Source organism: Electrophorus electricus, chromosome 1 (assembly GCF_013358815.1).
Source record: "Electrophorus electricus isolate fEleEle1 chromosome 1, fEleEle1.pri, whole genome shotgun sequence".
Classification (NCBI taxonomy): domain Eukaryota; kingdom Metazoa; phylum Chordata; class Actinopteri; order Gymnotiformes; family Gymnotidae; genus Electrophorus; species Electrophorus electricus.
Window position 1 is genome coordinate 6,669,706 of NC_049535.1, and position 24,192 is coordinate 6,693,897.

Here is a 24,192-nt window from a genome sequence, read left to right on the forward strand (position 1 = left end):
TGTTTACACAATAAGAAAAGGAAAATAAGAATTAATAATATTAAGCAACAGGACCCATCCTCCATCTGAATAGCATCAGCATCATTGTGTCTGCGTTGCACCCTGTGTGGTCCCCCACGTCACAGGAAGGTGAGGTGCAGCCTCCTCGCAGCGGTGGAGGCAGAGCTTACACCACCGTGTCCTTGCTCTTGGCTGGGGCACTGGCGTGGCACCTGCCCTGGCTGGGGAATATGCAGCCTCACTCTGGGGTTGCTCGCCTGCCACACCCTGTACAGGTGGACGTGGTAGCGCAGGGACACCTGCAAGGACGAATCAAAGCGTTGTGCCAGGATCCTCTGTTCCTCTAATCCGAAACGGACTAAACCAAACTACCAAGACACGGTCATGTTAAGTCATTTGCTAGAAAACTCAAAAAATGGTATAGCCTAAATTGGTGCTGGGTGATGCCTTTACAAGAAGGAAATGGGGGTGGAGATTTTAATTGAGGTTTTATTTTTTATTTATTTATTTTTTAAGTGTTTTGTTTACCTGCTCTGAGGCTCCTCAGTGGGAGAGTGTTCAAATGTTCATGAAGCTATATGTTCTGACTTTCAAACTGGTAAAATGGAGGAAAAGCAGAAGGCCAAGCTACAACCTGAATTTTTAAAGGAATGTTGAGATACCGGAGGCAAGTCCAGGTAAATCTAGAACACGTGCAGTTTGCATGAACTGGTGAACTTGACAACGGCAACTTGCTGACTACAAAAACTCCTCACATTCTAATTCCCCTCCAACTCGAACTCTTCATTATGCAATTTCTACGGATCCGTTTTATGCCGCTTTGGTTATTTTTGTTATGTTTTAAATAAAAAGTAACTCAGAAGAGGTAGATGGTGAAGAGGGCCAGTGTGAGCACCAGGAGTCCAAAAGCCTCCGCGCTGCTGCTGTCGTAGAGCTCCAAGGCTCCTTTCGCGCACAGCCATCCAGACAGGCTGGCCAGCGGAGTTATGATCAGGAAACGGAGCGCATCACCGCACAACGCCCTCCTCTGGCGCTGCATAGCCGGTGCAGTCAGCCACTGCCAAGAACACATGGGCATGATCAGAATAGAACTACGTTAAAGATGTCGTCGCTAAGCGAGGAGCCTCCTGTTTTTTAAACTCGATATCTAACAGAGTGGATATGACCCGGCAACACATGAACCATGAAGGTCCTAATTAAAGATTATCGCAGAAGGATAAAGTAGCTAAAGTAACACGACCCAGAACGTAGCGATCACGTACCCGTTGATGTGGGGACATTACACCACACGCTAAGGCGGCTAACGACTGCAGGTTCATTCTGGCTAATGGCCTTATCTATTATTAACCGCTGTAGCGGTTTCTAAAAGGGCATTGGGTAGTTATCCGGCTTTATATACGTGACCACGGATGCGTGGGCTAGCAGCCTTTGGTCTTCGCTGGTCTGGGACAGGGTGGGAGTCGTCATCTGCAGCTCCACATGTGCGAGATGAAAGACATCAGCGAACCACGACGCCCTGGGCTAGCTGGAAGCGGACATGCGCACGCCATCTAATCTCACTTCCCTTCTTAAGTGGCGTTAACGCTTAAAAACAGCCGCTCCTCCAGCATGACCTCGTCCTGTGATTTCCATGCCAAGAGAAAAAACACACGTCCAGGGGACAAGCCGGTATGGTTTTTGATGTACGTACTACTCGTTTGTTAGTGTAGTGATCTCTCATACATATATATCTGTCTCATGACCATATTACACAGAAGGAGGACAAATAAGGTGTTTTCTGTGACCACCTGCAGTGGTGTCAGTGGAAATGAAAAAGGTGCATTTTACTGGTTTTGTGGTTTGGAAGGTGGAAAACATTTTCAGCAGAGGTGGAGTGAGGCCTTCAGAACTGAGCACCTAATGAAATTGCAGCACATCTCCAACAAGAAGGAAGTAGCTAAAAACCTTTCTGGCAATCCCTAGCATTAATTCCATGCTGCCCAGACTTAGTCCCGCGCCCCACTCTCAGAACCAGAACCAGAACCATGGCCCTTCTAAATGTAGTCATGCCTGTGGTGTTTACCTCAGTCAGTGGCTTTGGCAGGTGCTCCAGCGTGAGCTCGAAGTGGCAGAGCTCACAGCGGCTGGTGCGTGAGGCGCTGAGCCAGCGCTCCAGACACGCGCGGTGCACCGTGGCGAGCGACCCAGCACACTCACATGGCAGTACAAGGTATCCTGCGTTCGTGCCTTCATGACAGATCCGGCAGAAGGGTTCCTCCGAGTCCAGGCTGAAAACAAATTCATTTGCGTCCGGTCAGCAACACATGCTCATGCACATCTGGTGCTAAGGTGAACTGGCCCAGGACTACAGTCGCCATATGACCGCTTGATCGTCACGGAGAATATTAGGGCGTATTGAAAAGGTTTGAGTGTTGTAAATGTAGTAAAATCCCAGAGCAAACCTACCTGCTGCAGCTGGAGTCAGGTATCCCAGAGCCTATGAGAGCAGAGCAGTGGATGACCTGCGCTGGGCTTACAGGGTTGTCCTGCACCACACATCCTGTCTGCGCTTTCACCAGGCCTTTCACCAGCAGGCCTTGAACACAACTCCTCACCCAGCATGGCCTCTCCACATGGGGACTTTCATGCCGGAGTTCTTCAGTGACACGAGAGGCAAGAACAGTGAGTCATCTCCGATGTTCACCTTTTCCGTTTTATGTGTCATTTTTAGAGACAGTGTCTCACAGTGGCTTCACCAACATCTGAGGGAGGATCGCTATTTAGTGAGCTAAAGGAAAGCTCCTTTACAAGGCATGAGATGGAGCATGAATTTAAAAGATTACAGCAGGCCTGAGAATTATACATAATAATTTTTTACATTGCAACAGACTAAATAATAATACAAAGTTTTGAAACTGTTGTTTGTCAAAGTCTGACTTCCACTGTTGTGTAATATGTTTCTGGAGATCTGAGCGGACCATTAAACAGTTTCTGTTAAACAATCTTCCTCAGGACTGTACACGTAATAACAGAAAACAGTCCACATACATTCTCAGTGCTGCTTCTTGGCACCCAGTAAGACACACTGGCCAAGGTATCGGACAATGTTTTGAACAGGACCAAATATAATATAATGAGTTCTATAAATAATTGGACAGTGATGGTGTTTCCTGCAAGATTCCCCTGAGATCCTTATAGATCTAAGTACTCTTGAACTACCTAACGCTGACATTCTGACCTCATGGACATTGTTCCATTTCAAATTCAAAAGGACTGAAACACAAAACAACAAAATGGATTTCAAAATGAAAAATGTATCTTACTATCCATAAAGACAATTAAGCTTGTTTATCACCTTCAAAGAACAACACACACACACATGCACACACACACACACAACCAAATCTCTCAGTGTCTGTGAATCAAATCTGTTTCAAGGCAGCGTTTTGTAACATTTCATAGAAATATGAAAAGAACATCTTATAGTTCAAGTTTGGTTTTATTTGTCACATACATAGTCATACACAATATAACTCGCAGTGAAATGGTTATAGGTCAGTCTCCGCAAGCTAGAAAAGGAACCTTAACTGCTCCCATAGTTCTCTTATTCACCGTGGGTTCATGTGCGCTGGCGGGGCAGCTGAGAGGGTGACATCAGCAGCATCAGGGTGGCCCAGCTGCCTGCTCCTCCTGCTCCTCCTGCTCCTCCTCTTTGAGCTTCACTTCATGAGCGTCTTCCCACACGGGCCCGGGCGGCAGAACTCTTTTTCTACGGAACCCCCCACGTTTTCTAAACAGCAGTGTGTAAAATGAATCCTTGTCCTAGAAGGTAGCTTTTCCTTATCTCACTACCTCTTTCAGTTTCTGATGAGCAAGGGCCAGCTGTATTCTGTATTCCTGTGTTACATGAAAATTTAAGTAGAATAGTTTTGGTACTCGTAAGTCTAAAATGACACAGTACTGTCTGCAAAGGTCTTCCAGATTTTTATGAAGCAATTTAGAATATGTTGTATGTAGCTGTCGGTTGAAGTTGTTTATTACAATTGCTAAACTGCAGTAAACGAGTGATTTGTGTGAACCCTCACTGAACAGTCCACTGGTAATATGTGAGATATGAACTAACCACCCAGCACGTTCCAGTATGTTATACCACAGTAGCATTTTCTGAGCTCATGTCCCAATATATTTACACTGAACAATAACAAATACTGATGCACGCCAGGCCAACCAGTATAATTACGCCAGACAACATTGCACTGTTATCCTTAGTTGGAGGGGGCTGGAGTTGGAAGCAGTGGAACCAAGATTTCATACAGTTGCCACATGATCATGGGCGGATCACTCCTAAGCGGTTACTGCATCTTTCTCCTGCTCAGCCAGTGTGGTTTTTCCAAAAATATAAATGCATTAGTACAAATGTATTAATCAGAAGCAGCCATACTGTCCCAAGATTAATGGACTTTAATCCTAGTAATTTAGTTTATTCCATTTCACTTGTGGCCTTTTTAAATGTCACGTTATATCATTGGAGTCATATCAAGTTGTCTTACAATCATCTGGCATGTATTACAAAATAGCAACTATTGGATAGCTGGTATAGAGAGCTGTTAATATCATTATCCAACAGAAAGCACCAATGAGGACCGTTCAGAACTCTTACCTGACTGGCATATGCATTCAGCTTTGCCCTAAAGGACGGTGGATGGGGGGAAAACCCCAAAGTCCTCAGGAGGCTCAAACCTCATTTATCTGTCACAAGATGAGCAAAAAGACATGAAGCGGTTGTGTTTTCCTTGTGCAAAACTGCTTACTGTCAATAAGGCAGAAAGTCCAAAGAAAGTCCAAGAAAGTCCAAAAACTCTGTAGTAGCAGGGGCTTTACAAGACTCTCTCTCTCTTTCTCACACACACATTCACACACTCTCTGTTTCCCTTCTCTTGCTTCCTGCGTCTCTGCCCACCCCCCACCCCCCCATCTCTCTCTCTCTGCCCCCTTCCTGGGTCTCTCTCTCCAGACAGTTCCTTTTGGCTGGTCAGATTAGTAGTGCGCTAAAGGTTGTTGGTGAGAACAGTCAGAGACTATGATGGGGGAGGAGGGGTGGTGTAGGCTAGCTAAATGGAAAGTTCTTCCACATCACTGCTAGTCAGACATCGGCAAATAGCTCTTTGCCCAAGACCCCCTAATCCAGTTAGCGTCTGCCCAAAATTATTGTAATTTATGGGGACCAATACCAAAAAAATGACTAAAGGTGTTGGCAGGACAGAAAATTTGTAGACTGTCTGATTCAACTATGCTTAAGACAAACTTGTCCATTTTTAAAAGGGATTTTCAATCTTGTTTACAGAGAAGTATATTGCAATATTTCTGAATGCTTGTACGGAGAGAACAAATGAAGAGGAACTAGTTATATTTACTCATTTGCATGTTTTTAAGTTTCACCAAATTTGCTTCTGTATCAGTTTGATTTTGGAATGATAATACTTTTGCTTAAGTATATTTGTGAGGAAACCTGTTGCAATACCCTCTGCTTTGCTGTAAAGTGAAGAACAGCACCTGGCTATTTTGATGATTGCTGTATGAGTGCTAAGATGTATGCACTAAGGTTTTTAGCATACTTTTTAAACCTTGACTTACATTGTCTTTTGGTAAACTTCATTTATACTATAGTTTTGTCAGTTATTTTCTTCTCTAACCCTCCCCCTCCCTCCTCATCTCTTACTCTTGAGGTTTTCATCACCTTCTTTGAGGAGAAGGTTGCAGCAATCCACCAGTCCTTTTCCTCTGTTCCCACTCTTCCAACCAGTGTTCATTCCCCTACATCCAACTCTGTGGCTTCTTTTTCCCCTCTCTCCTCAGACAAAATTCTTCAACTCCAGACTTCCAGCAGTCCGACTACATGTCCGTTGGATCCATTCCTGTTACAGACGAGATCTGCTTATTTTCATCTCTGTCATCATCAACACCTCCTTGCCCTCTGGACATGTAACAACTGTGTTCAAAACCACCAGGGTGGTACCAATCCTCAAGAAGCCACACTCAATGGCTCCAACATAACCAGTTACAGATCGGTATCGCTTCTCTTTTTCCTCTGAAAAGCCCTTGAACAAGCAGTTTACAATTATCTCTTTTCCTCACCAACAACCAGCTCCCTATCGGTCTGGCTACAAACCAGCACATTCCCAAGAAATAGCCCTCATCGCAGTGACGGAGAAACTTCTTGCTGCTAAAGCTGCCAAACTGTCATCTGTCTTGATTCTTCTGGACCTTTCGACAGCCTTTAACACAGTAAATAACAACATTCTCCTCTCTGTTCTCTCCAGGCTTGGTGTGACTGGCTCTGCATGAAAATGGGTTCAGTCCTATCTGGAGGGACGGTCCTATCAGGTAACATGGATAGGCTCTACATCCAATCCATGTAGACTCTCGACCGGTGTCCCACAGGGCTCAGTCTTAGGCCCTCTTTGTGTACTCATTCTCTTGGTGATGTAATACCTTCTCATGGCTTCTCCTACCAGTAATATGCTGATAACAACCAATCATTTTTTTCTTCCCCACCCTCCAACACACAGGTTTCCAGACATATCTCAGTATGCTTGATTGAAATTGCATCATGGATGACAGCCCACCACTTGAAGCTCAAACCCAGTAAAACCAAGCTTCTGTAAATCCAAGGATCTCCCAGCCCTTACCATGACCTCACTGTTTCCTTTGAGAACTCCCAGGTATCAACATCTTAAGCTGCTCGTAGTCTGTACATAAGATGCGAATGACAACTGTTGTCCAAAGTTATGTTTCAAATCTGACCCAGTCTTGCAGATTTCTCCTTTGTAACATACGAAGGATTTGGCCCTTTCTCTTGCAGGAAGCCACCTAAGTACTTGTGCAGTCTCTTGTAACCTCAAAGCTACACTACTGCAACTCACTACTTTCTCTGTCTTCCTCTAAGACCCATCAGACGTCTACAACTTGTCCAGAATGCAGCAGCAAGACTGGTCTTCAATCTTCCAAAGTTCACGTTACTCCGCTGCTGCACTCCCTTCACTGGCTTCAAGTAGCTGCACGCATCAGCTTTAAAACCTGCTTGCCTACAAACCCAAAAATGGACCAGCCCCTCCATACATGATGTCAATGGTCAAAACCTGATCTGTACCTTGAGTAATTTGAACCTCAAGTACGGCTTGGCTTGAAATGTCATGCTTCAAGTCTCATGGAAGACAAGCATGGAGACTATTCTCTGACCTGGCTCCTAGATGGTAGAAAGAACTTAGGCTTGCTGTCTGGAAAGCAGAGTCCCTTGCAGTCTTCAAACACAGACTGAAGACCCATCTATTTGTGGAACATTTAAATGACCACCGATCCTGCTCCTGTGTTGCCTAACTAAAGATCTAGTCCTTATTGTCGGGTATTGTTTATTGCACTGATTGTTGTCTGAGATAGAGCTCATATATTTTGCACTTCTAGGCATCACCATTGATCCCTGTATTTCAACACCATTCTAGTTCATTGATATCTTGCAAGCTAACCTACTGTACAGGCTAGGGTGTTTTCTATGAGTGACAAGGTACCTTCCTAAGTCACTCTGGATAAGAGCGTCTGCCAAATGCCGTAAATGTAAATGTAAGTCATAAATTCAAATAACAATTTGACCAAGTGGCATACATGCCATGTAATGCTTATATGCTATACCCTCATTACAGCAACAGTGCATTATGGGGTGCATTAAGACTATGTAATTCCCCTAGAGTCAGACATATGGTCTATGGGACTGATATTGAAGGACTTCTAAAGAGGTCAAAACATGGTGCTTTAATTCCCTAATCAGACAGTTGTCAGTGTGAACAGAAGAAGAAAATGTGCAAATTTCCTTGAAACGTGAGAAGCTGAAGTCGTGCAGGGGGAACTGGGGTGAGGTGGTCAGGAGGGCGTCTTCATTCATATGTATCATGGCTTGTTCTTGTACTTCTGCTAGGAGCTCCGATGAAAGCCAGAAAAGAGGAAACACGCTAGACTCAAAGTGTTCAAGCTGCACAAAAGGAAAAAGCTACCACTTTCTCTCTCATGCTCTTCTTTCTGTCTGTCTGACTTGCGTTAATCCTGTCTGCTATTCGGCTCCATGGCCCCTCTCACAAAGGCTAATGGAGGAGGACATCATCCAGCACCGTCATGAACAGCCCTACAGGGTGAATAATTCCTTTGACGTTTCTGAGACTCAGACACCAGTGTATTATCATAGGAATAAATAGTGGGAAAGGGCTTCCTCTTTCCTAAGTTTTATTACTTTTTAAATAGTGAAAGTACAACATGGTCCGCAATGTAATGAGTTTTTTCTTCTTCTTTGAATTACTTAGATTCCTTACTTAGATTACTTAGACTTAGATTGTAATGATGATTTAAATTTGGTCATTTGTAGATATTTTTCTTTTGCAAATAGTATATTAAAAATCCAATTCATTTTATAAGCAGGCTAGTGAGTTTCAAACAGTAAATTTACTTTGGCATTACTCTTAATTTCATGCAAAGCCAATTACAATGTGATGTGAGCAGTGCAGTGTAAAAGCCGCAGCACAGCAGAACAGAGCAGCACAGAAAATACTTTTCAGCCACAGAAAATCAAAAGGTGTGGAGGTTTCTTCACTGCACTTCACTGAATGTTTAAACATAACCCTACTGGAATAGAGCTTGACTCTTTACCCCCAAATAAATGGAATATAAATTATTTATATATATAAATATATATTTATTGTTTGTTTTTTATCTTTTGGTAATTGTGTATGTGTGTTTGTAAAAACAATGACCAGACATCTTTGACTGGCCATTAGAATGCCAGGAAAAGCCCCCCACCTTTCGACCCCTCCCGAAAACAGCCTTCATGGCACACATATCCTATTTGTTTGACACTCTGTCAGACTAATAGCTCAGATGTGCAGGTTCAGTCTGAAAATGTACACTGCTGTAAAAGTCATGTCATGCTGTTTCACAACTATGCAAAGGAACTGCATTGTGTAAACAAGATACAGGCACTAGATTTTCAAACAGGATATTCTGTAAGTCCATGCCCTTAAGGCACCATATTTTATTAATGTCTTGTAAAAAAAACATTTATACAATTAATTTATTTCAAGAATTAAAGAATTGTACTGTACAACTCTGTAACATAAATAGTAGTTTCTGTTGAGGTTTTTAAGGGGTCAATAACCCCCCATAGTTCAATGTGGAAAAAATTACACAAATGTATTTGGAATGCGCAATAGTCGTAATCCAATATTTTTGGGTTCACTGGAACATTCCGAGTATGCTGTAATAGAATCTTAACGACATGGAGAAATGTATATTGCTGATTTCTCTAAAAAAATGTATGTGTGACTCGTATCTTGTGTGACTCGTGTCCATGCGACATGCAAAAACTTGTATACACTGTATATAGTATATTCGAGACAGTGACCATCACAAACTTCAACCAAGTCAACTTAGAGCATGTCAAAGCTGTAATATCCCCAATCTAAAGCATTTTATATATATATATATATATATATATATATATGCGCAGTATACTAAATCTTTATGAACAGTATATAAAAGCACATGCTATCTGAAGCATTTATAAAAGCACAAGCTATCTGAAGCATATTTTAGAAGGCATGTCCTTTTAAAGAAACCCTCTGCCTGTTTGAGCAGCAGCAAGCTAAAAAAGAATGCAATCAGCCCCCACTATCAGAGCACTATCTAAAGCTGGAGAGCCACCGTCTCCCCGGACGTTATTAAAGCCCAGCCTGAAGACAAAGGGCAGCAGCATGTGCTCCTCCGTCAAGTGGCCTCTGGCAGGAGTGGAGCGGGGCGCTTATCTCCGAGCGAGGCCGGCCACGGCAGGTCGGCTGGCGGGTCCACGGCGTGACGCCCGAGCGCCTGTCCCGGCCAGAGTGGATCTGTCTGAGGTGCCGCAGAGGGGCGGTCGGCTGTTTGGAGCCATGACGGAGTGGACACTGCTGAAGAGGCTCCTGGATGCTGTGCACCAGCATTCCACGCTGGTGGGGCGTCTCTGGCTAACCGTGATGGTGACCTTCCGCCTGCTGGTGGTAGCCGTGGCCGCGGAGGACGTGTACGCCGACGAGCGGGAGATGTTCGCCTGTGACACTCTGCAGCCGGGCTGCCCCAACGTCTGCTACGACGCCTTTGCGCCCATCTCGCAGCCGCGCTTCTGGGCCTTCCACGTCATCGCCGTGTCGACGCCATCGCTCTGCTTTGTCGTCTATACCTGGCACAGCCTGGCCAAGGAGACGCCGGTGGGGCAGGGGGCCGGGGATGTGAGTGGTCGGAGCTGTGACTCTGACAGTTGCTCGGGCGGGGTCCACAGGCACCCGGGCTGCAGCCGGGCCGACGTGTTCGAGGATGTCCGGAAGGGCATGCCCACGACCTGCTCTGCTACTGGCCGAGAGTGTGCAGGAGGAGGCTCGTCGGGAGTTCTGTCAAAAGTCTATGTCTGCCATGTGGTTTTCCGGGCCGCGCTGGAGGTGGGTTTCCTGGCAGTGCAATGGGTGCTCTTTGGCTTCCGCGTCCCGGCTCATTTCATGTGCGTGGTGCCACCTTGCACGCAGCGGGTAGACTGCTACGTGTCTCGGCCCACCGAAAAGACCATCTTCCTCGTCTTCATGTTCTGCGTGGGGGTCTTGTGCATCTTCCTCAATTTCCTGGAGCTCAACCATCTGGGCTGGAAGAAGATCAGGATGTCCATGCGCATGAAGGAAGACTCTTGGAGGGCTCACGCAGGAATAAAACAGGATGGCCGATCCTTAGTCTCGCTGAATTTCAGAGATGTGACCAGCACCGCTTCCCTGCCCACGCTGGACCTGATGGTGGACCACAGAGCAGACTGGACCTGCACCGGGAACTTCTCCCCACTCAAAGAGGGACGAGAGGACTCGCCACAGACAGCCACTTATGAGGCCACAAAGCCAGCAAGAGGGAAAACACAATCTCCCAAAGGAACAGGGTCCAAACTAAGAGTTTCTGAGGTCTGGATATAACATCTCTTCAGTTAACAAAATTTCAAACGTTGTGTTTTCAAACTTGTCATATGCAACATTTTTAAGGATTTACTTTAAAAAACAAAACAAAAACAAATATTACTAGAGCAAATGGCTAATGTTTCTACAGCAGAGTTGACTCAATTCCCTTTTAGCTTTTGTTGTTTTTGTGTAAGGCATTCAATAGAATGTTAAATGTCAGTCTCAACAATTATTTAGCATTTGTCATTTATTTATGCAATATACAGTATGTAATATATCCATTTACATCTATAAAACACTTTCTGTATAAATTATACTTAAGAGAGCAAAACAAAATTAAGATCAAGGACTGTAGTGACAGAAACTGGAACAAACATTTAGAGTAAAAAACTGCTGGAAAGACAGGACAAAAACTGAAACAGTACAGGGATCAGTAGTAGTGTTTGGTGCTAAATAGCCCATGGTTTTTGTTTGTTTGTTTGTTTTCTTAAAATTGTTCATTCCAGCTCACCCGTCTGAGTAACAAAGGAGTGTCACTTCTGGTTCAGCACAACGGTGATTCAAATTGCAAAAATAAAATCATATGGCAACAAGCAGTTGTACAATATTAACAGGGAAACAACTATTTTCCTGGAAAGTGAAGGTAACCTGAGCACACTGAGAAAATGGCTGAACCCAAGACCTGAATATGTAGTTCGGACAACTGAATTCAGGACATAATGTCAATGCAAATTCTAATTCAGACATTTGAACTGATTAATACTGTATCAAAATAAACCTCCACTGTCATTTCTAGTCATTATTCAGGTGACCAGTAAAAGCAACAACAAAAAACAGAAAAAGAGTAAAAAAGGGAATGATTTTTAAGATTAAAGACAGTAAGACAGCACTGTCTTGACACAGCAAAGAAAGGCAGGACTCAAAAGGCAAAATAAAACAAAGTAAACTATTAAATTAAACAAAGATATGGCAACAAATGAATACTGTCTTAATTTTTTTTTGGCAATATCAAGACATCCTAATTTAGGTAGACAAGACACATTTTGTCAGTTTAAAATAATCAGTGAAACCGTGGACTTAAAAAGCATTTCAGAGCTTGTTATACACAAGAGTCCTCCACTCAGAATATGATACAAAGAATATTTCATTAGAGTTTCAATTTTTATCTTCATTCGGTGTACGATATTGGGCAAACATTAATCACAAGGCGAACAGAAAGTTTCAATACATACATTACGAAGGACACGTTTTGTCGATATCAATCTCTCTATATATATTTACCATAGAGCTGATCAATATAAATTTGGACTGACGACATAGCTGGGAGATGCAGTCAAAAGTGCATCCATTACTCCTTGGAGCAACAGAACATCCATGTGCCATGTGAACTGGGTTTGAATCTAAAGCTTCAGTGCAATACAACCTCAAAATAAAGAACTTTAAGGAGGGAGAATAGTTAGATCTCTGCCCTATCGAATACAACACCTGTGACTGCTACTATGATTCCCTATAATCACAATAAGTCACATGTAAACAGAACTAGGAGAGCCAGAGATCGAAAGAGTGAGAGACAAAAAAGGAAATTAAGTTCTAGGGGAGATGCACATTCATATGAGTAGCAGTGCAGATACTCAGTTTATAAAAATGTGTTTCAGCAACTTGTAACACCAGTGCAGGCAGATAAACTGATAAACCACACTGAATTACAGAAAAAAACAGACAAACAAAACGTAGAGAGACCCAGCAAATGCAGCTACCCTACTGGATGCAACATGCTTTTCAAAACAACCAATAAACGAAAGCCAATGCCTAAATTGGAGCACAGGATAGCGCATACCACCAATGGAAAGTAGAACCATGGAAACTAAATGAAGGAAAAGCAAATAAATACTGAAAAACAAAATGTTTTGCAACGTCTGTTGTAACACGCAGTGCTCCCATGGAGAATGTGCCCGAGGACATCTCGGTAGAGTCTGAGTGGCTGGGATGTAGACTTGGGATATATCCCCGGGCCTTGCCTCCTTTCACTGGGGTAGGGGCACTAGGACCTCCACGTAATTGATAGGGAAGAAGCCTGACTCGCCGTTGATCATGCCCTCGTACCAGTTCTCGTCAATCTGGTTGGTGAGGATGATGATGTCGCCCTCTTTGAAGCCAAGCTCACCCTCGTTCTCGGGCTCGAAGTCATAGAGGGAGCGGCAGCAGGGTTGATCCATGTGCGGCTCCGTCTCTGAAAGGGGGCCACATATGCCAGCGGTCTTTCAGTCACGATACCCACATCCTACACGAGGTTTACACACTAACCCCAACACGGATTAAAGCACAGGCCATCTGGGACACATATGCAGTGTTGCTGTCACTATAATCAGTATACAAAACTAATTAAGGGACTGAAGCTAAATACAACACATAGCTTTAAGGAGATTGACAAGTAATGTTTATGGTTAGCATATACACATAAATCAACACAGACAGGAGTGTGTGAATGGTCATGAGTTTCAGAAAACCTGAATATGGGCATCAGTTAACTGCCTGACTGAGAAATCTGAAGTTCCCAATGTGTTGGGCTATTCAGATTGATCCTACAAAGGCCATGGTGTTTATAGGGTAATGGGCCTCCCTAGCTGGTAAGCATCCGATTTCAGTAATTAGAATCCTTTCTTGGTTAAAGAGGTGTGGCTATTAGTGAAAGACAAGGAGTCCAGTGACAGAAGAGATAAGGGCCAGGCCCACTGGACACTGGTGATTTTAGCCTGTCTGTCTGAAATAGCTCCATGCTGTGGCGCACACAAATGCTATATAGATCTTATGATACTCACGACTGTTGCTTTCAGACCATGTGAGAGTCATGGGAGGCACATGGGTGAAGTGGTCAGCTGACAGCAAAATGCATGGAAGAACCATGAGGTGCACACGCACACACACACACACAGACATACACAAGGACACATGAATCATTGATGAACATGGGCATTGTCACAAAACAAAAACTCGCTAGTTAGAAACATTTCTTTTCAGCGAGGTTTCCTCTGGAAAAGCTTTCCTCTGGAAAATCATGTTGTGATAACCAGTAGAGCTATGATGCCCAACTCCCGTTCTTGGAGATTTATTGCCCTCCACACTTTAATGTGAACATGCCTGGCTCTAAAAATAAGATGTTCCCGAAGGCCTTTTGGGTGAGTGGTTCTGGTGTGTTAGATGAGAGCCGGAGCTAACCTTTGGCAAGCAGTAGATCTGCAGGACCAGAGTTGGTCACCTATGCACTAGAAGAAAAGGTGAGCACCTTCATGGACTATTTTAATTGGCCCCTGATGTATGGCACTGGCCCAAAAAACTTCTAATTACTAATATCTATAAAACTTTAAAGGCAAACCTTGTTTATTTTGAGTGGGTTATGGGTTTATTCTGTTACTGATTTACTCTGTGTAGGTTACAGGTTTACTCTGTGTGCATTACTGTCAGGAATGGCTACCCTCCTGGCATCCCTGTTTCTGTGGTTTCCTGGTTTTGTCTGTTTTCCTTTGCATCCCTGCTCTGTTCCTTGGTTCTGGTCTGTGTTTTGTTTCTCCCTGTTCCTATGTTCACCTCAGTCGGTTTACTGCCTATTGTCCTGGTTATTTGTACCCTGTCTTCTAGGTTGTCAGTTATTTTGGTAAATCTGATTTGTTCTGTCGTGTTTAAATTCCACTCGCTACATTGTCGTCACCATTGCCTTGTCATTTGCCTCATTCATGTGTTACCTCACCTCTGTGTTTCCCTGATACAGGATGCATCTCCCTGCGCATGCATTCTACCTCTCGCCTGTTCCTAAGGGAAATTGTTACAGAATAACCAACCTAATTTAAAGAGAATGTAACGGGAGAGCTTCAGTCCGTTGCATCGTGTTCCGTTCTCTTCGGTTCAGCAACCCTCACACCACACAGCGAGGGACGCTGGATTACTCCTTGTGGCGGAGTTGGATTATCTCAAGACTCTGCTGTCCACTCTCAAGAGATAGGAAGCCCCTGGTTTTGCCCTCACTTATGGTGGCTCCAAGTGAGTATGATGGGGAGGACCAGTCGGTGGGGAGATTCGTTATTCAGTGCCGCATCTACGTCCAGTACCTGACCTGCCCTAATCCCCCCGAACTACTGAAGGTGCTCTTCATGAAGACCTGTCTTCGGGGTAAAGCACTAGATTGGGCTGAATTAATATTCCAACACAGAGCTCAGGAAGCCAGGACTGTGGAGGGTTTCTTCCGACTGTTAACAGCACGGTTTGCGGCAAAAACCCCAAACCTGCCTTCTGTATCTACTCCCCTCTCAGCTACTCGGCCAGCCCGGTCAGATCCGGTCCCCAGCTCGAGATATGACGTCGCCCAGCCAGACCCAGTCCCCGGCGCGAGAGATGACTCCATCAGTTCTGTTCCTGTTCCAGTCCCTGGTGCAGGAGACACCGCTCGTCCTGATCCTCTTTATGTGCCCAGCATAGTGGATGCCGTCGCTATGAATGTTCCAAGCATGAGAGACGCTGCCAGTTCAGTTCCCGTTCCAGTCCCCGGCGCGAGAGACGCTGCCCGTCCAGACTCAGTCCCGGTGGAGTGGATGCCGCCAGTCCTGTTCCTGTTCCCGCCATAGTGGTGGCCGCCTGGCCTGTTCTCGCTGCCCAAGAGGTCTCTCAACCTGTTCCTGTTTCTTGTTGAGTCTGTACCTGTAGGTGCGCCTCAGGACCTTCCTGCAGCGCCGCTGACGGGTGCAGCCGCACCTCCAGACCTCCTGGAGCTGCCGCCGCTGACCGCCACAACCACGCCTCCAGAACTGCTGCCGCTGAACGCCGCAGCCGTGTCTCTGGACCTCCTAAACCCACCGCTGACCTGCGCAGCCGCTCCTCTGGACCTCCTGGATTCACCTTTGAACGTCACAGCCATGCCCCCGGGCCCGCCGCTGCTGATCGCCGCGTCACTGGACCCGCCTGTTCCTGGGGTGGAAGAGGCCACTCCACATGTCCCTGCGCCCCGCGCCGGGCCTGTCCCCGTGGTCGCTCTATGAAAATCCCCTGCGGCCCCTATAGCAGCTACTTGTGTGCCTCCAAAGACGTTTGGGACTGCCTCAGCCACAACTCGTAGCGAGCCAGTGACTCTTTGAGGCCCCTCCGTCAACCTCCCGGACCCATACGGATTTTGTGTTTAGGCCCGGTGTCACTTCTGCAACTCCTCGGCCCCCTGTCTGTAGATCCATGCCTATTTATGTCAACCTAGTGAGACCCGTTACCCTACCATGTGGCATTAGTGTTTCCTTGCCCATCCTAGTGCCTGTATCCGTGCCAGCTGTGTACTTTGTTCCGGTTCCCATGTCAGTCTTGCTAGATATACTTACCTCGGTCTTTGCTTTTGCTTCTGTCCCTGTTTCCACGTCTGTACCCTCTACCGGCATGTCCCCTTTCCTCTTCTCTCCTTACTCCACACCCATCTCCAGTTCCAGCTGAGTTACTAGTCCACCTGCTTTTGCCCATCCTACTCCCGTCCCTAAGTCTGCCCTGACTCCCGTGCCGGCCCAGGGTTTGGCACTCCTGTCTGTTCCTGTGTCTAGTCTGGTTCCTGTCCCGGTTCCTTTTCTTGCCCGTTCTGTTTCCGTCAGTGTTTCCGTTTTCGCCGCTGCCTATTGTCCTGGTTATTTGTACCCTGTGTTTTGTCTTCTAGGTCCTCAGTTATTTTGGTAAGTTTGATTTGTTCTGTCGTATTTAAATTCTGCTCGCTACATTGTCGTCACCATTGCCTTGTCATTTGCCTCATTCATGTGTTACCTTGCCTCTGTGTTTCCCTCATTTAATAAACCGCCTCCCTGCGCATGCATTCTGCCTCTCACCTGTTCCTAAGGAAAATCGCTAAAGTTACAGTTTTACTCTGTGCAGTGTAGTTAAAATCTAGTACAAGACTGAAGAACCTACTTTTTCCATTTCCATTGTCGTTGACTTGTATATCTACAATGAACAACAGGAGATGAGTGAGTTCATGCCAAAAAGCTTCAGCTACTAAAATAGCAATGCAGTATAATATATGCTAACAGAAACAACATATATAATTAATTATTAATTAAAAGATAAACATAAAACACACATCTAATTTCAAATAAAGCAAAACCATTAATGACAAAAGAAAAGCACAACTGAATCATCGCACAGCTGGGGTTTGCTTTGACGACAGGGAACGTTTTAGACTAGAGTCATATGCAACCTGAGGACTTAATGGAGGAGCTGTAGGAGAAGCCGTTGTGCTGGGTGCTGCTGATGGTCTCCAGGCTGGACATGATGGACTTTGGCTTGAACTCTCTCCGGGGTTGGCTGCTTGCCGTGGCTATCCTGCAGACAAAGGGTGGCTGGGTCAGCTGGAGCACAGTGACCACTGTGCATTTTATGCTAATTTCTATGCTAAGGCAGGATGGCCCTGGCCCCTCCCTAACCTTAAAGGGACATTTTAAACAGACTATCACTGCTGACAGGAAATAAGGCTGGCAGTACTACTGTACAAACTGTTCTCAGATGCACCTTTAATTATGAACTGGTAACAATGTAGAACTAAAAAAAATATTTTCAGGACATAGTAAAAAGACAATTTTCACCAGATAAACAAACATGCCATTCCTAATACGGCAGTCTGTTGTTTATATGAACAGATATAATTATCTGTCACTGTTGTAACAAGAATAAGAAGATAGATTTTGTATTATTATGCACTACAATATAATTTGTTGTGTACTTCCAGACCTTCTTAAAATATAACAAAAGAGAAAGATGACATAGGCAACATTATTATCTTAAAAAATACCAGGTCAGGAAGCAAGAAAAGAAACAAAGGAAAAGAAGAAAGCAACAGATGTTAGCAACTGTTGCATTACCTGCTCTGTAATTTTCCAGAAAGTTCCTCTAAAATCTCGGAGGACTGACGGTGATACTCTACTGCTGCCTCGATCAGAGCTGTCAACTGGCTCACTTGCTCCACCTAGAGGCAGGATTAAAGTACTACAATAGGAATTACTGAGCAAGAAATTGCCTTTAGCAGGTAGTAGCTCACCCAGAAAAAACAACACGTGGTGGTTACTGATGCCAATATAACTTTTCATCTTTCCTACTCAGCCAAACAAAAAAAATAAGAACACTAAAATTAGCATCATATGCCGCAGAAAACACAAAGTGCCTTAGGACTACAAGCTGGCATGGCATAGAAAAAATTAGAATTGGAAATCTCTTAAAATATAGTGGAGGACTCACATCATTTTCTAAGAAGTTAAACATGCTCCTCTCCGCGAGCTCTTTGGACTCCTCGAACTTCTCCACGGCTTGTTTGATCTCTTCGTCAGGAATCTTGCCCTGACGCTTCTTCTTGTAGTCGAAATCTAACCGCCGTCCTTCTAGCTTCTTGAGGTGGTGCTAGTGTGGGGGAGGGGCAAGAGAGCAAGCCGATTGCATCATCTACGACAACCTTGAATGTATATACATCCTCGAATGTTTATAAAACAACTGACGACACACCTCACATGTCTACACAACACCTGACAACATACTTAGAATGTCTACACAACATCTGAGATACACCTCAAATGTCTACACAACACCTGAAGGCAGCTCCATCAAACAGATAAAAAATGTTGTCTTATCACCTTGGTTGGTGTATATACATATACCACCCAGTCCACAGTTCTAGGATGTCCCATATGTTGTCGTTGGACCTAGTGGTCTATTAACACCTTTTGTATTGTTTCTTCACTGGCGTGGCATCCTCTTTTGTATGATGTGTAGGAGTAATTTATAGTGTTTATCACGTGCACACTATAAATTCAGTGTTGGCTACTTTTATACACAACTGACCCCTCAGGGAACATGGCAGTATATCTATCTATCTGTCTGTCTGTTCATCTACCTATCTTTCTCTCCATCTGTAAATTACATTGTTCTATGAAGCACTCCTCCATATCAGTGCAGTGATGCTGTGTTTGCTTCCCCTGGCTGACAGAAACTCTGATGACCTCTCACCCCGATTTCCTTCAGGTCCTTGTCCTGCAGGGTCTGCAAGGGGTCAATGAAGTTCTGTTTCACATTGATATCAAGGGAGTCTTTAACATCAGCCATTTGTTTCATTGCTTCACCCACGTCCACCAGAGCATAACCTGTGGGCATAAGAAACATGCACACACACATATAAACAAATGCGCGCACACACACACACAGACACACACACAGACACACACACAGACACACACACACACACACACACACACACACACGCACATGCCTATTAGCCACTGAGTCTGGAATACCCCTCTGCACATTTTCATTGTTTGTTTGTTGTTTTTTTTACATCAGCCTACCTGTTTATTTGTTGTATTTGTTTAATTTACTATTCTAAAATGCAAAGTCAAAATTAGAATGAATTAAATTATTTCTGCAGTAACACAATCTGCCATGCTTCTGCAGTGTAGTGTAAAACTGTATAAAGCTACTCTGACCTACAGTTTACTAGCAAGGTGGGCAATTGTCTTCTTTCAAAACACACATATATGGGCTTCAACTAATCTCAGAAACAAGGTCACATTTGAGTTCTTATACCTTCCTTAATCTATTCTTGCAATTAAAGTGTGTAATGAAATAAGGAATCTGAACCACTCACCACTAGGTGGCAGTGCTAAAACATGTTTGAATGTGCAGGAAAAAACGTGAACAGCCACATTACAGGAAGCTACATTTTGCTCAGTATGCTTGTGTTTGACAGATATAAAGAAACAAGGACCAAAGAAAGAATGTGTATGTGTGTGTGTGAGTAAGTTAAAGTGGGACAGAGCAAGGGAGAAAGCGATACAATGATTTCAACATCAACACAAAGCAGGATATCCTTCACTTTTCGCCTGTGGTTTACTCAACTACTTTTGTGTATGCGTGTGTGAGTATGCATGTGTGTTTGTATGTGTGGATGTGGGCATGTCTGCATGCAATAGGGTGGCAGCTTTAATACGCCCTAAAAGGAGGGCATAGAGACGACAGGGATATGACACTACAACACACAAAATTAAAGACATAACCTATCTAGCTAGCTAAGAGTTGACCAATTTGATCTGGAAATCTGTTATCAAACTTGCTTGCAGTATTAAGTCTGGCATAGCATACTGAAGGCACTGACCACCGAGAACTGAAATGCTGACCACTATGAACATAGTCATTTTTGGTATAACAAACATCCTAACTGATTAGCATTAGACTTTTTGCAGTTAGCTGGTAGGTGAGGTACATGGAGATCTGTTAATCTAATGACATATAAGGTATTTGTTTTGACATGTATGTGATTTAGTGACACCCTAAGATACTATTGAACGATAGAAAGTAATCTTTCTGTACCAACCTAATACAAAAATCCTGCATTTAAATATCTACTGATATCGATGAAGATTCAATATTTTTCCATTAAAAAACAACTGTGGAGCTGTGGTTCAGTTGTTGGGTGTACACTTAGATTTTTAGGGAATTTGTTTGTGATATATGCTATATTTTTATATATATCATGCATGGATAAAACAAATAAATCTAAATAAAATTATAAAAAACAAACAAAAATCTTGTGAGATTACAGCATTTATTTTTTTCCCTTCCATTTCCAGTGTCTCCATTGCCTTGCTCACCTGCTTTATTTCTCAGCAGTACTCTTCTCACCCCCAGCACACGCATGCACACACGCGCGCACACACACACACACACACACACACACAAAAAGGCTGCATCACTCACTGACTGCTGAATTACACTATAGATAGTCAGCATTTTTTCTCATGCATTTTTTCACAGGTTACTGAATGCAACTGTAATTCCATATCTCTTTAGTATTGACCTTTTTTTTTTTTTAGTGAACTCCAGAGACAAATTGCTGTTCTAATTAACTTCCTGAATTTAGAGCACAAGAGTGCTTCACTTGTTGGGTTATTCGTCCTCCTCTCTGGCTCTATTTAACTCAGGTTTCTGCTGCTGTTTCCTTTCCCTGACCCTGAAATTCCTTGACTACATGGAAACAGAATGGTTTGTTTTTCTTTAAAGAACAGATTAAAAAAAATCAGTTGCTACTAGATCCTTGGCAGGGACATGCTAAGGTGCTATTTTGTCTCGTTTAAATGCTCTCACTAGAAGGTAATAATCTGTTGACCCATACTGGGTAATCAACACTGCATGACAGCAATGCAAGGCGTCACACATGTGCGAATGTTTGTACATTTGCATTCGAACATAACAGTTTCATTGTTAATGCAAAGGAAAATCTACATTTAATCTCTATAACTGTGGATAAACTATATTCAAGCAAACCTGGCTATGACCTTCTCAAACGAACATGGCTGTTATTATGTGATCTGCACGGTGCTGCTGCAAAGCACTGCCATGCTATTTTCAGATTGGATTTGGAACGGTATCGGATCGGTTTCCTTAAAAATGTTCTCCTGATATCCGATCAAGCATTTTTTGCTGATATCGACCTGATTCCGATATGTTGTATCATATGTGGACTTGGTGCCATATCTAATAAAAGCGGCTACCAGTTCACTCCAGAAGGATGAGAAACTGCTGTCTGTTCAGGCGGTCTGCCAGAGGATAGACAGGAGGCTCAAAAAGCACTGTCTGACCCAAAACCCGATGTCTGGCCACTCTAATGTGCAAGCATGCGTGTGAGCGCTGCGCTGTACCAAATGTGGAGTCGTCTCCAAGTTCACGGCCGTATCGTAGCATGCAGTCTCCCAGAAGTCCCTCTGTCTGGGGGTAGCCCGTCGTCTTCACCTGCCCTCTTATTTTAGACATGGTGTTCAACATCCCCAGTTTGGCTCGCGAAGCTATGAAACCGTCCAAGCACAGATTGCAAGCACTTTCAACACAAAGCGACAAATCTGCTTTTTGTCACACTATTAATAGGCAGTCTGCTTCTGTGGTAGTGACAGAGTTCAGTGAGAGGTAAAGACCGTTCCTACCTGGGTTTGGTTGGAGGTATTCTGTGGTTTTGGTTATGAGTTCAAAAACAGACTTGTTGGTGACATCTATTTTCTGTGAGCAAGAAAACAAAAGGAAGGAAAATGATGTAAACAGGTTAGAAATTATGTATTAAAATCATCTTAAAATCAGACGTGGGCTGGTGTAGTGGGCTTTACAGCAAACAAAACAGGTGCTGTGGGACGGGTCTCTGAGAAATAGGGTTGGTGAAATGTTTGATGAGCCAAACGTGCCTCTTACCCTCTCCATCTCCATAAAGTCCTCATCCAGCTTCGTTCCTTCAGCCCCACTTATTTTCTCACTCAATAACTAAGACGGAGAAAGAGGAGAGTGAGATAAGAGATTAGACAAGGGAGCATGGAGAGTGGAGAACGAGACAGGGAGTGAATTAAACCAAGGGCTTTGGAGCTGGGCTTTCAAACAGAGCTGACCAGGATGAAATTGCCTCTGAAAGCAATAGAAAGAGGTCATGTTCATCTCCACCCTGGTGGCCTGCAGGAAAACATCTCCAAACCATGGCCCTGCAACACTGGCTATACTTTTCACATCCCTCTGCTGGAATATAGAATACCCATATCTGCCAACAAATATCAAATCTAACTCCTCATAAGACATAAGAAACTAGGCTGTAGCCTAGGGTACCTCAGGCCATAGCTCACTTGGTCATGGGTTCAATTCCCAGGGAGCACAAACTCTGTCATATGGATAAACATGTCAGTCTCTCTTAAATAGAGCATGTGCCAAATCCAGGAAATGAAAATGCAGATGTTTGATACAGAACCACTGAACTTATTAATTAGTAAATGTATTGTAAATGTGGGTTAAAATAATCCTCAGCACCATGTCTAGGAAACAGAACTGGATTGCAGTATAGGGGTCAAACTAATTCTATGACCTAATTTGCCATTGATCAATATATTACATAATTATCAGTCTTAATCATTAATAATGATTAATAATTATTCATTATAACAATGTTATTCATAGTGACAATGCATGCACAGGTTAATGCTACTGTTAGACTTAACCACTGTTAACTCCTTAGGACAAGGCTTCAAATTCAGACCATTAGAGCACCAGTAGACCTCAGTAAGGTATTACGTATTCCACAAGAACACAATACTATAAGGACTACAATACCCATAAACCTCTTGTTTGGGCCCAGTCACCTGATTTTTAGTGGCACCTGTGGCTCGTTTTTCCTGATGTATTTCCATATATAAGCCCATACCATTCATTTAATCATTGTGAAGATTCATTTGCCTAGCCTTTTGATTCCGAGCCATGTGACTACTTATTCTACTCTGTGTTCTTGGAAATTTTGACTTTTTGCCTGTTTCCCCAATTTTTGCTCTCTAGTCTGCCCCTGTACTGGTTTTGGATAACACTACTGTTTTGGTTTTTGAACTCTGCCTGTTTTGATTATGTCTGTTGAAACCCCTGTGATATTAAAAAAAGCCTGTTTTACTGCAGTCGACTTTGTCTCTGTGCCACACTAGCTGACATAAGGAGATTAACACTGTGAGCATATCAAAGCAAAAGTAAGATAGCATCCCTGCCAAGCATACCAATGAAAGCAGATCTAAAACTTGCTTGGCTTTAAAATCACAAAACAACAACAAAAAAAACCAAACAAAAAACAACAGATGATCCTTTAACAGACCATTGGTGTATGACTTTAGTAAAAGACTACAGTGTCCCTTTGCCTATGCGTGTTACTAGGGTTACAATCCGCTGGTCTGCTATTGGAGGAGCAAAAGGGTCCAAGACATCACTGTTTCGTCCTGTTCTGTTCTTAAACGCGCCCAGGATTCATCCTGTAATGGCAAGCCAATGTTTGTGTGAAGGCCTTTTACACCCAGCACATGCAGTCAGGCACTGGAAATATCCCCAAGTGATGCTGACTTACTAAAGAAAAGGGCTACTCAAAAAGACAGGAGCTTTTTAAGGGAGTCATATGCCCATCACTCCGGATTAGCAAAGATTCTCTGATAATCTCACTGTCACTTTCAATACCCAGAGTTAAGAATCAAAGACACTGGGAAATCCCTGCATACTTGCATTTTGGTTTGCCTGTCAAGACAAGATTCTTTGTAGTACAATATTGCCAAAAGCACTGGAAAATTAAACTACTGCTGTCACGATTAGTCCCTCCCAGTTTCCGTGTTCCGTGTTTTCCGTCTTGTGTATTTTAGTACCATTCCGTAGTTTTGTTTTCTCC

The 24,192-nt window shown here is 43.7% G+C and overlaps 3 protein-coding genes across 4 annotated transcripts in view; 1 reads left to right on the top strand and 2 right to left on the bottom strand.

The window, feature by feature from the left end:
- Positions 1-119: 119 nt before the first annotated feature.
- On the bottom strand, positions 120-3,309 carry zgc:158785 (uncharacterized protein LOC791214 homolog). The gene is given in 5 exon segments (XM_035533429.1): positions 120-299; positions 857-1,057; positions 2,063-2,267; positions 2,446-2,635; positions 3,303-3,309. Coding segments are annotated over 5 exon segments (783 nt in total).
- A 6,574-nt stretch (positions 3,310-9,883) lies between these two features.
- Positions 9,884-11,018, top strand: cx36.7 (connexin 36.7). Its single transcript, XM_027019851.2, has one exon. It carries the CDS (start codon positions 9,945-9,947, stop codon positions 10,998-11,000), a length of 1,056 nt encoding a protein of 351 aa, XP_026875652.2. The 5' UTR covers positions 9,884-9,944; the 3' UTR covers positions 11,001-11,018.
- A 111-nt stretch (positions 11,019-11,129) lies between these two features.
- The window catches only part of sh3gl3a (SH3-domain GRB2-like 3a), a 33,674-nt gene continuing 20,611 nt past the window's right edge, over positions 11,130-24,192 (bottom strand). The window contains exons 2-11 of one of the 2 annotated variants that reach the window (XM_027019849.2): positions 22,212-22,280; positions 21,953-22,025; positions 21,674-21,817; positions 18,990-19,123; positions 18,228-18,386; positions 17,855-17,958; positions 17,194-17,318; positions 16,908-16,940; positions 13,802-13,858; positions 11,130-13,212 (exon numbers count right to left, since the gene is read on the bottom strand). In XM_027019849.2, coding sequence (XP_026875650.1) covers positions 13,007-13,212; positions 13,802-13,858; positions 16,908-16,940; positions 17,194-17,318; positions 17,855-17,958; positions 18,228-18,386; positions 18,990-19,123; positions 21,674-21,817; positions 21,953-22,025; positions 22,212-22,280 — 1,104 coding nt within the window. In that variant the 3' untranslated portion in view covers positions 11,130-13,006. The remainder of the gene's footprint in view (positions 13,213-13,801; positions 13,859-16,907; positions 16,941-17,193; positions 17,319-17,854; positions 17,959-18,227; positions 18,387-18,989; positions 19,124-21,673; positions 21,818-21,952; positions 22,026-22,211; positions 22,281-24,192) is intronic. The other variant, XM_027019850.2, reaches the window with a different exon arrangement.

Excerpts from the sequence above, each read along its gene's own strand:
- cx36.7 (XM_027019851.2), top strand. The coding sequence starts at position 9,945 with ATGACGGAGTGGACACTGCTGAAGAGGCTCCTGGATGCTGTGCACCAG.